Here is a 12,918-nt window from a genome sequence, read left to right as displayed (position 1 = left end):
CAACTCAGAATCCTCAGATGGATGGGATAGCAAGTCATTCTGATAAGCAAGATTAGATTTTCAAAAAGCAGTATTATGGACGCTTTAATAATCTGTGTTTCTGACAAACTTGTCAATCCCAGCTCATATTGAAGCAAGCAGAATTGACAAGGCTCACCATCTTTAAAACTATGATTGCTATTATTTCAACAGCATCTCTTTACTGCCTTTTTACAACTTGTGATAAAGAACAAGAGTCCAGGAAAAAAAAAAAACTCTTTAAGAAACAGAACATATTTAACTTCCTTCGCCCTTCTCCACATCATAGATCTACCAAGCCAGGCCTCTGCTATATGTTCTTTTTGTATGTACCTGTGCATTTGGGCTGCTGAGGCTGGAATACCATTCTGCACATCTCCTTGTCCAAACTGACTGTATACTGGGTGGCCAGAAGGAAGAGATGCTCCAGAGGCTGAAGGGGGAGCTCCAGAGGTTGGAGGGGCTCTTAACGAACCTAATAACAAAGAAAAAAAATACAAGCCATAATTACACTCAAAGGCTTGAACTAGCTACTGTGAAAAGTCAAGGGAGGAGGAAAGAAGGCATTCAAGAAAAGTTTAGTGATGGCCAAACTAACATGTCAATACTCCACTGGTAGCAAATTATCTGTACAGTTATATTAGTAGTAGCAAAATTGAAAGTACAAATAGTTTTATAGCCAGTGTCATTAACCACATCTCCACAAAGATCAAAGATCATCAGAAAATAAGCATTGTGGAGGATCTTCAAAAGGCATCTTTATCACATTGTCAGTAAAATATTAAATGTCCCTCTCCACCAATAGTCCAATTATTTTTAATCTAAAGCAAGGAAAGTATTCACATAGAATCTAATGTTCTTAACAGGTCAGTTTTCACCACCTGCAGAGTAAATAGGTTTTGAGTAGATACTCAGCATTTAAAATTACACCCTACTACCTGTTTAAACAACAGAATGGGGGTCAAAGCAGACCCCCCCATCTCAGTTGGAGATTCACAGGAATGCTTTCTCATTTTTCAGATTGAACTTGTTCAGTGACAGCACAGACACGTTTGCCTCAGAATCAAGTCCTCTCCCTTCCCAGAGACTGCACAGTGCTGGATAATACAATGCCAGCAGAGCAACTGCAGCATCTACTTCCAAAAAAAGAGAACTATTATTTTAATACAATCACATTAAAAAATGCTGGTTATTAGAACCATATAACCATGCCAGCTATCCACAGGGGATATTTGGTGTATGAGGTACAGTGAAATGCAGATGACTCCTGATGTAACAAACCACCACGAGATCAAGAGAGCAGATCCACATTCTGCGGCCTCTCTCTGAGGGTGGCCAGCACGGCAAGGTTACGGGACTCTCTCGGACCTTCTTGGGAGGAATCATTATGAAATAGGAAGTACGTAAGAGAAACCGCTTCTCAATTCTGCAGCACAATTTTTACTCCAAAACAAAAGGTTTCAGTTCATGTATGTTTTTGTCTCATCCTCTACACTTAAGTCTTAATCAGCTTATGGAAATAAATTCAAGAAACTAACCATACTTGAATGACTATCCAGTATTTTCTATTTCTCTTTAAAAAGTCTTTCTGACTCTCCTTTTGTGCTTCACTGGGACTTAGAATTAATTACTTCAAAAGAAATTTATTATTTTTATGTATCATCATCTTTTCACATCCTGCCTTTTCTAAACTGTTGTTATAACATCTTATTATTCCTGCAGCCAAACATTTCCTCATCTCTAACCATTTGTGTGTTGTCTCTGTGGCATTTCTATTTCTGAATGTCTTTTGTGATATCTTTTAATGTTAATTCGATATATTTTCAACTATTTTGGAATATCTTTGCCTTGATGGTACACATAAACTGTTTGTCTTTGAGCATATTTAAACCCTTTGTCTCTGAAAGCATATTTAATCCAATCTGTGGAAGGTTCATAAACTTCTTTTTAATCTCTCCCTTTTTACATTAAGTTTATGTAATTGTTTCAACTTTAACATACATACAATTTACATCTGACAAACACGAGCAATTCAGAAAAAAATTCATTAGCCTTCTTTTTCTAGTCCTTATCACAAATTTCTTTAATCATTTCCATAAATTACTCCAAAAAAAATTACTGAAGAACTTCAGTTGAACAGTTAGTTATGAGTATCTAGTGGTTTATTATCTTAAGATTCATTACCCTCAAGAAAGCCTGAAGTTCCCCCTTCAATGCCTTCAAGATACTCATCACAGACCTCAAAATGAAGGCTGATTACAGCATACTCTGAAACATCTGCAATTTTACTCAAAGCCTTGAGACTCTCATTCATCATTAAATGTGGACTTGGCCCAATTTGACTCCCTGCTATTCTAAATGAACAGACACTACTGGAAACAGCTCTTGCAAAACACCACTATGTGGAAGGAAGAAAAAATACAATATGATTTCTTGCACTGTTTCTAATTCTTATATCTGAAATGCTAGCTGTGCAATAAGTATTTCTTCCTTCAAGCCACAGCTTTTATAATTATTCCAAACATATACTGGGTTTCCACGGAATATGCAAGAAAGCAAAAGAGTTCTTTTTTCTTTAGAATGAATCTATGGTTAGCAAAAATCTCATGAATTTCAAGACCAAAATCCTGGTACGTTGAGAGATTTCTTTGTTGCAATGCTTTAGAGAGCACTACAATCACGTCAAACTTTGCATTCCAGTTCTTGCTCAAATGAAAGACTCCTTGCTTTTAAGCTAAGGCTTCTCTCTGACAGAGCCTGAATGGGCCAATTCAGGTTTTGAAATCAGCTTTTGGAATATATTAGTCACAAATTAGTTTATGTACGAATCTGCAAGCATAAGCGCTTTCTATTAGGATTGTTTCTTCATATCCTATTTATGTTGTTGGAGTGCTACCTACAAATAGAGTGAGAAGTGTCACCCACCTCTGCCTGAATAATCAGATACCCACACCTTTGAGATAAATACCTGTATTAAACAGGAACTTGGCACAAAAGCTGCTTAAGACAACCACCCTCTTCCCCACAGTAGGAGCAGCACAGCACAAACACTTTCATAGAAAGGACACTATTTACCTATGAAATTAGGAGCAAGAGAAGAAGTGTCAGAGTTGAGAGAAACAGGAGAGCCCTTCGAAGGGAACCCCAAGGAAGGGAAGTAACCTGGAAAGATAGAATACACCAGTAAATCAAGCCAGAGAGAAAGCATCAAGAGACAGCGTTCCCAATGATGAAGACATTCCACACAGCACAGAAAATACCACGTACATAAAAATCCACATCACGTTTGCTGTTTATTGTTTACACGCTCTCACTGTCCTACCATCTATAACGTACACTACCAATATACTGTATATACTAACATGAACACAACTAGTATCATAAACCGAGTCTACATAAAATACAGCAACAACCTAACTCATTGATATTCAGACAACCGTACAGTAGCAATTCCAACTACAATGATCTGGTCAGAAGGAAAACTGTCTCCTACAGAAGACTGGTAAAAAGTCATCCCAGTTTTTTTAACATTTTACTGGTAAGCAGCAGCTACTTTTGGCTAAGCACAGTACTCTGTTTCTGTTCCCAAGTGAGGCTATCATCACTGACACAGCACTTCCATCTTTCCATCAATTAGAAGGTAAAGGTTTGTCACCCAAATCAGATGTGAAGGATGGACCTCTTCCTGACTGAGGATGGCATCTGCTCCCAAGACTTCTCCACTCCATCTTCAAAGTCCTTTTTACTGTTATTTTTAAACTACATCCCTAAGACAACTACTTTGAGGTCGGAGAGTAGCACTGGCAGTTCTCTTTTCAGACCTCTGTTCACTAAATTCCTGTCAAATTCTGGTGCCTCTGGAACAAACTATCTTCCTTCTACATCATGCAGCCATAAGAGGTCTTACTACAAGGACCTGAAAAGCCATGCATGTTGGAGAGAGGGATACAAGAGACAAATGACTTTGAAAAAAAGCCAGTTTGATCAGCATGAACTGATCACCCAAGGAACATGCACACAACAGAAGAAAAAAACAGCCTCTGAAAGTCTCTTCCGTTCTTGACTCTTCTTTAAACTGCTTCCACTAAGAAAGCAATACCTGATCATGTTTATGAGGTTCTTGGTAATGAAACGCTTGTCAAAATATATTAAAAAACTTGTTATGTTCCAGCAAAAGTTAAAATGTATATCTGTATTAATGACAGTGCTTTCACGGTACTTAAGTTCTCGCTGCATGCTATTAGTTCTCTGCTTTGACAGTATATTGCTTGTCTTCCACTTTTTCCCACTCAGATCTCATATTCAGCACCTACCAGCAGGTAAACTTCTGACTGCTGTGCTACTATACAGTATTTTACATTCCTTTCTTATAAAGACAGGAATCTTGAGTGTACAAGAAGAATAGGTATGAAGTGTGCAACTTGGCAGCTTAGATTTCTTCAGTACAGTCTGCTAACAGAGCTTCTACTACTAAGAAGGACAATATCAGAAGAAAAGACGGAAGAGGAACCTCCTGCAGAAACCATGACCAGCCTTTGCCTGACACATCAATAAAGAGATGATGTTGACAGCAGTGCAATACACTCCTGGTGTCCAAATGAGACCATGTCACCAACAGCATGACACCATCCCTTAGTCACTACTGGCAAGAACAAGATCTGCATTTGCAGTCCACAAAAGTTTGTACACTTATGTGCCAAGCTAGCTACTGTCCTTACTGAACTGCCATGAATTAAATTCCTGCTGTTCTGAAACCGAACAAAAAAGGCAAAACAGAAGTCAAAAGAAAAAGTTACTTCTTTTAAAATGAAATGCCCTTCAGACTTGCAGACCACTTTTGAAGTATCAGACAAAAGTTTATCAGTTTCTTTTCACAGACATCCTGAACAGTTGCTAGAAGTTCATCACACTGATGACAGCAAGAAACCAAGTTGTTCTGAAGTAACATCACTGATGAAAAGTTTCCAACAAACGTGCAGTAATCTTTGTCCTCCTTGAATCTCCTCTCCCTCGATGAAATCAGTCCAGTTTCTCCCTGTTCCTTCCTTGAAAATGAAACACCAGTTAGCCAGGGGCTGTATACACAGCGCCTGGCTGGAACTGCAGCTAACAGAGCACTCCACATCTGAGCTCTGCCTGCCTTTCTTGTGGAAGCAAGCTTTCTTTCATCTGTCCAGTACCAACTTTCATTACTTCTATAAGAATTTAAACCTTCTGTGAAATCAGTTCAAAATTCACAGATTAAAAATGCTGTTAGATGAGATTTACTGCAGGGAAAGGAAGAAGAGATTAAGGAAAGAAGAGGAAGACCGAGTAGCTGAATAACCTGTTCTTTAGCATACCACACTAATCCTTCTTCATTCCATTATCTAGCTAATCCCAGTTAAAAAAACCCAGCAGGTAACTCTTCAGCTTCTACTAGAATCTCTTTCTCAGGGACACAAATTTCAGTCTCTCACTTTCGTTAGTTTTAAGACAACTGTAGGCACTTCAATTGTTCTACCCTTTCATCAAGTTTAATTTAAAATTCAACAAGTTGCCAAAAAAATAAATCAAAATTTACTTGGAAGGGGAAAAATAACAGAAACTATCAGCACAATTAACATATTCATCATTTCCTTAGAAAACTAATCTGAAATCTGAACAAACATCTGAGTGAAGTTTGCGTACTTATCTCAGCTGAACTGAATTCATACAGACATCATCTACAAGGCAGATAAACTTCTACTCAGAGCAACAGTATTTTCTCCTATACAATATTTCAGAAATCACTTTTAATCTACCACAGGTATTCAAAAATAGACCCTCAAAGTTGCACAACAACTTTAAATAAGCCTTTATTTTGAAAGTAACAAAATTGAACTACTTTGCAAGGAAAGAGATACAAGCTTCAATCTATTTTGCCTCTCAAAGTGACACGACTGTGCAAAACTGAGACACGAGTTCTAGAATTTCCTACAAACTTTTTATTGGTTTTAAAAACTTTAAAGAAACTAGCTGCACCAAATGTACTTTCTACCTAGAGCTGTGTCTCCTAAGAGCTCAGGATGGAGTGCAAGTCTTTCTACATATTAAGTAAAGCAGTCTCAGCTACAAATCTGTTACAAGTCCCTAACAGTCAAACCTCAATACAACTTAATCAGAAGACTGATCTATTCAGGTGCTTCAGTACCACAGGGGCAGTGAAATACAGGAAGGTAGCAGGCTGTGCCTCTCAATGTGTTATTCCAGCTATAGAAGTAAACTGTGCTAAAATGGGTGAATGACAGAGCAATACCCTGAAAATGTACAGGAAGAAAATAACTTCTAACATCATGCATGCTACATAGAAGAGCAGAGAGAAATCATATCACAAAATAAAAATAAGCAATAAAAACCATTAAAAATAAACATCCTGTGCACGCAGAAATCCACAGATTATTAAACAAAGTTTTGTTTGAGAAGTACCTTGTGGAGGGACTGGCTGTTGGTATCCTGGCATGGGACCATTATAAGCTCCATATTGCGAGTGAGGAACCCCTGGCAACGGCTGTCCTCCGTAGCCAGGCTGCTGGTATCCCTGATATCCAGGCTGAGGTTGCCCATAAGGAGGCCCTGTGTGAGCTTGCTGGTTTACGCTCATTGTATTTACATCCCCAAACTAATCTCACCTGCAAAAGAGTAGGAAAAATTGTTTTTAGCAGATGTAGAAACAAAATGGGCCAACTCCTCTACTATTTTCAAAGGAAAAAAAACAATAAAAAGAGACTCTGAGGTACTAGGGAAGGCAACACTTTAGTAGTAAGTTACTCTTGCACAGCTATTTTCCCAGTAAGATTAAAAAACTTTAGAAAAGCTAACTAGAGAAAAATATATATATAAATCGTGATGTTTCACAATCAACTTATCAATTCTTCAGTATGGTTAGATTTGTGATCACTGTCTTAGATAAAATAAAACAAAAAAAAAAAAAACACACACTCAATTTGCCATTCTGCAACAAGTTATTACCAAGCTTCCCAGGACATCTTAAGAATTACTTGCAGTTCAAAGAACAACAGACCAACAGAAAACAAACTTCATGACTCAGATGTGAGATTCCTTAACATAACACCAGTAACTCTCAACAAGTTCAGCTTGCAGCTCTATGCTGAATCTGTCAGATCATGCTTCCTTGCTAAAAAAGCAACACTTTAGCGTCCAGAAAGGCTGCTTACTGAAGTCTTGGAAAGAATCTAGAACAAGGTTAATAAAGACTTTTTTTTTTTTTTTTTTTTAATAGTGGACACTTAAGTCCTCATTATGTGCATAAGTGTTTCAGAAAATTAAAAGATTCCACATGCAGCATGCTCACCTCAGATATTCAAAAAGAAAAGCATCACAGGCAAAGATGTCACCAAGAGATTTATACAAAGGGTAAGACCTAGAAGGAGAGTGTCAGAGACGTAAGTGAAGTTTCCTGACAAAGCTATGCAGAAAATCTTGCTTAATACATGGATTCCTAATTCTTCTCTTCTGTACATACTAAAGAGTGACTAGCTTTATAGAGAAAAAAATAAATAAAAAAGACCATGGGAGACCTCAAAGCAAGCTGGCACTTCTTATAGTATCATGGTCCCAAGCCAGAAGATATACCACAGAGACCTCCAGCTGCGGAGAACCAAGGAGACGAGTTCAAGGGCAGGAGACTCCTTCACGGTCTATTTCTCAATGATACCCTGTATCACCTCTGTACTCCTTTAACTACCTACAGCATTATCCTCCCAACACCGCTAAGACTGTATCTACAGCAACTTCGTAAACAAATGTGTGTTTGAGAAGCAAAAAATTAAAGGCTGCAGTTCATATAAAAATGCAAAGCTAAAGTAAAGCAAGTAACTTTAATTCTGCCCTCACATCTTGCTCCGATTCCTATGATGAGTTTGTGCACTAAAAATATGCAGTAAATCCTAATGCAAACATGACAAACAGTGCTGCAACAGCCAGCAGCCTGTTGAGGTAAATCCCAATGAGGAATCTACAGCTTAACTCAAGAAGGTAACAAATGTCTGAGCTACTTTGCCTATTCATTGATTTTAGTATGACAACCAACACTAATGTTTTTTATACTATCAAAAATATAACCTCAAAGAATTACTTCAGCAACAGGCAATAGTCATACAGAAAGGGTACTGAAATAACTGCAGTTCTTTAAGAATCATCTATATACAAAGACACTCTTGCAGAGCCATATATATCACACCAAGGGAAAACATGTATCATAACAAAAATAATAGTTTACAGAAGACAGAACATACCGCATTAAGTTTCCTTAGCTAGTATACACAAAAAATACGAACATAAAGCACACTAAGGCTTACTTTGAAAATTAGGTATTTTCCATCTGAACTAAAACTTTTGATTTGTATGTCACATTTTTTTCAACTTTTATCTGCAGATAACTCACGTTAGCATCAGTTGAATCATACATCTTTTAAACTTAATCTGAAAAAAAAGTTTAACATTTATATTCTTCCTACTCTATGAAGGTAATGATAAAGATTTTGTTTAAAAATAAGAACTTTTCTATTAAATATTTAAAATCAGTCCACCCTTAGAAGTAACATATAATGTTATTTGCAAGAGCTTACAGAAGTGTGACAGTGTGCATTTTTGATCAGCCTGCACTGCTTTTAAACACCTTCATACTGAGCCAGAGGGTCGTTGCTAAAAATTCAGGTTTCCCACTCCACCTTTGACTTAATTCTGCAAAACAGCCTAACCTGGGCAGCCATGGGGCCAAGAAATCTGGACTTTGGGACCCACTCCCTGCCCAAGCTCCCTTAAAGGTTAACCTCTTCCTCGTCAGCTAGGTACTGCCACCACAATCACAGACCTACCCCTACGCTTTTCATTCAGCACAAACAGCGAGGTAGGACAGTGCCGTCTGCAAGGTCGGAGCAAAGGGAAGGGAGAATATTACAAAAGGATTGCTCTGAGTGCGTCAGGATGTAAGGGCAGCCACTGCTGCAGAGGAAGGACCGCTGCTCACTCGCTTCTTTGTTCTAAGCACTGACTGCTGCTCACCAGAGTGTGCGCGCAAGACTGTTGGAACAGTGACTAGAAGCAAAGCAGCGCCCTCTCCCCAAAGAGCTGTTGACTAAATGGGAGCATCCTGCAGGATATTTCCAGAGCTATAATCATTAAGACACTCTTCACAATTCACACCTAGAAGACTCTATAGCAGTCACTGGAGATATTCTCAAACAGATCAACTGTTTGCAGAAACAATTACTACTGGACTGGAGAATATCAATCTTGTAAACCATTTTTGACTTACTGATATGAGAGCATACTTATCTGGTAGCCTTACCTGATATCTTTTACTATTCATTTTTTAGCCTCCCTCTTCCCTCCCATGAATGTTTTTCCCCACCTCACTGAGTAGTAGCCATCTGCTCCTTGTTCTCTCCTCAGAACTGAAACCAAGAGGCAAGTTTATTTAAACCAAAACTAGAAGAACAAAGTTCTGAGAAAAATCATTTCCCGCACTTTCTAGGAAAAAGTAGCTACAGGAAGAAGATCGTTCTAACTTAGTGCCCCCACTGAGAGAAAAGTAGTTGCCACTCAGACTTTCAAGCCATTCCATGCAGCAGCCAGCACACGCTAACCTCCAGCGCAGCACAGGCTGATACTTCCTGCAAAGTGGCAAAAGCTGAAGGAGGGAGCTGGAAAGGAGGAGAAAGTATCTGACAGACCTGAGAAGAAGCCTGCACTGAAGCTGAAGGAAAGGTTACTTTACTAGTTCAGTTGCTCAACTTGCTCTAGCGTCAACAGCTAGCGTCATTCTTGCTGATTATTGTTGTGGAGTATCACCGGGGCAAGACCAAGAATATCCAGCTCAGAAGGCAAAAGGCAGTTGTTGCTGGATGAGTCTCTGCTCCTCTCTCAGGAAAGATCATCTTTATGAAATAACACTCATTCTATTTGCTAAAAAAGATGCATGTGAACTACAGATTTGAAATTAGAACATAGTCATTTGAATGGATATAGGAAAGGGAACATTTTATTTGCAATAACCAAAAAAAAAGCCACAGAGAATGTAATATATACACAAGATAAAGAGAAAAGGCATAAATGGCCATTCTGCTCAATCAAAATACTGAGGATATTCATTTGTATGTGGCATTATTAAAAGTAAGCCAAATATAATGCGAAAACATGCTGTTGAACATTATGCTACTACACTCAATTACAATACAAAGCACCAGTAAATAAACAAAGCTCAAGTAAGCAGGACCGACGCTAGTGTGAAAATACTATCACAACAAGCAGTCATTACTATAATTGAAATTAGTTCCTTACAAAACATGAAGCAGTCACTCTCTACAGCTTTTATTCCTCTGAACAAAAGGCAGTTGACTATGGAAGTTTTGTTCAAAACAGTGTTAGTGCAAACATTAAAAGTTCAGACCAGAACATACGTATTCAATACAGATAACCAGCACCGATCAGCAACAAACTGAAGGAAAAAACATGCACATCAATACGGAGAACAAATCTTCAGCTTCTATGATAGGTTCTGTAGTCCTCAGTATCCACACAAAACAAACTGCAATTCAGTTTTTATGATGTTTTAAAAAAATACAATTCATACAAATGTTTTTCATCAGCAGATCTCTCAAATCAATAAAGATTGCATAGCCATCACTTTTCTGATTTGCATTCACTGTTAATTCCCTTTTGAAACTGAAAAGCTTGATCTCATCAGTTCTTGATCAGTTTCTAAAGGAAAAGCATACAGCAAAATGACTTACTTTCTGAAAGATGCTAAATTTTTATTGGTCTCAAAGAAATAAAAGGCTTGCCTGTTCCGATTTTTGATGAGAGTGATCCTTGGAAAAAAGCTGAGGACAGCATGTCTTGCTATATTTTGCTGGAACTAAAGGAACTACGTCTACTTAATTTCTGAACATGGAAATCAAAGTCATTTCCAAAAGACAGGAGAGAAGAGGATGATCAGCATCCTCAAATCAAAGACCGATTTAGAACATTACTTATAGTGCCTTTAACGTGTCTATTCTGCAATTTTATGTAGAAGTACCAAAATAATGGCATTCTCAAAGACCTAAATTCTGGAGCCAAAAACACTCTTCTGACAGATGTCCTTGCTTTTGCTTCAGATACAGCATGACAAAGCCTGCTACAAGCATTCATAAAAACACCTGGCTCTTTTTAGATGCAAGAAGCTCCTGTTTCTTTAACAGAAATACTGCAAGAGAAGCTCATATCCTGGAAGTCAAAGACTGGCAACTGATTTGGAATGATTCAGGACACTACAGCGACATGCCTCCCATATATTTGTCCCAATTATTGCAAATGGCATTACTGGAACTGCACCTCCAAAATCCAATTATATTTTTGTGGAGCTCTATCTTTCCAGCTGAGCAGGTTCTCAGAACTTCTTGCACCACAGGTAACATTTTCTTCATCCAGGCATTTTGAGTCTAAAAGGATGTTTTAACAATTCATCCAGAGATATGACACCTACTCTACAACATACAACTCTGCAATTTAATACTAGTAAAAGTCCAGAAGCTGCAGAATTTGCATTGAAGACTCTTTTAGGAAAAAAAAATGACAGATTAACTGCTAAAACACCTTAACATGATAGGCTCTGGAGCAGAGTTTTGCTTTTCTTGCGTTGTTTTTGAAAGTCTTTCAGGCATCAGGATGCAGAAATCAATAGTTCATATCTGAGTTAAAAAAAAAGATAATTTCTATGCTCTTCTACAGAAAGGCCATCCATCAACTTGGGCAAGAACTAATGCAACATATGAGCTACAAGAGCATAACAGTAAAAAAAAAAAAAATCAATACAAAAATTCTAACCTCAAATCTCCCATGATATTCAGTGCCCTACCTCCTCCAGTAGACTTTTACATCTCCCTGGAACAAACTCAGGAAATACAGACATCCCTGGACGGATAGCTATTTCTCAAAAAGATTTCAAAATCACTCAGTTACGGGTACCACTCCTAGATGGAAATCCTGCAGAGGCCAAAGGCAGAGAAAATATGACATCAACAAAATGACAACAGAAGATTCTCCTCCCCCTTAGTTGTATCTCCAGATACCTGTTACAACCAGTTAAGTCATCTGACTCATGTCTGTGAACTCTGCAGAAGTGTAATTGATTAGAAACACTTAAAAGTAATTTCAAGTTTAGAGAAGAGGCCAAAAGGAGAAGAAATGAGTAAAAATATGTGGAATAAGACTTAGAATTGTATTATGTTACACAAACTTTCTGCGCATACATCGTAACACTGACCATCTTTCATCCAAGATTTCTGAGCTCTAACTCCAAAAAACATGTATTACACAACTCCTACTCACAAAAAAAAAAAAAGATATGCATTTTTCCTAATGCATCCTATCCAGTTTACAGTCTTTTTGTGCTTTCTTTCTTAAGATTGGAGCTAGCTGATCACACAAGAACAAGCTCTATCTTCACATATCATTCCTAATAGTTATTCAAACTTAAAGATCCACACACCTCCACCTTTTCTCTTCTGTGGAGACCTTGCTGTCGATTATTTTTAATCAATCCTTGTACCTTGCCCTTCCTTAGCCAGCCATTAGTTCTTTCTTGGATTTTTGACCCTCCTTTTGATAATAACTGTTACAGGAAGAAAATATAATTTGACTCTATCAGAAGAAAACAACCAAAGAGGTACACGCATTAAACAACTCATTAAAGAAATAATCCTTGAGACAGCTTTCACTGCTAGGGCTGGAACTCAGCTTTCAGCCATGAAATTAGAACCTGCAGTGAATGTCCTAGCATGCAAAGTACTATTTATCCATCTTCATCTAGTGCTCTATCTAAAGCAATAAAGAATTGAGTGATACATCTTTAAGCAGAAAGGTTCTGTCTTACTT

General features: G+C 37.9%; 1 protein-coding gene across 2 annotated transcripts in view; it reads right to left on the bottom strand.

Annotated features, from left to right (window-relative positions):
• SEC24C (SEC24 homolog C, COPII coat complex component) overlaps positions 1 to 12,918 on the bottom strand; it is a 40,269-nt gene that overhangs the window by 25,811 nt on the left and 1,540 nt on the right. For both annotated transcript variants that reach the window (XM_062579950.1, XM_062579951.1), the window contains exons 2-3: positions 6,466 to 6,668; positions 352 to 493 (exon numbers count right to left, since the gene is read on the bottom strand). In XM_062579950.1, coding sequence (XP_062435934.1) covers positions 352 to 493; positions 6,466 to 6,640 — 317 coding nt within the window. In that variant the 5' untranslated portion in view covers positions 6,641 to 6,668. The remainder of the gene's footprint in view (positions 1 to 351; positions 494 to 6,465; positions 6,669 to 12,918) is intronic.

The sequence above is a fragment of the Rhea pennata genome, chromosome 7 (genome assembly GCF_028389875.1).
Source record: "Rhea pennata isolate bPtePen1 chromosome 7, bPtePen1.pri, whole genome shotgun sequence".
Classification (NCBI taxonomy): Eukaryota; Metazoa; Chordata; class Aves; order Rheiformes; family Rheidae; genus Rhea; species Rhea pennata.
Note: the sequence above shows the minus strand (reverse complement) of the source record. Positions and strands in the feature narration are given on the sequence as shown.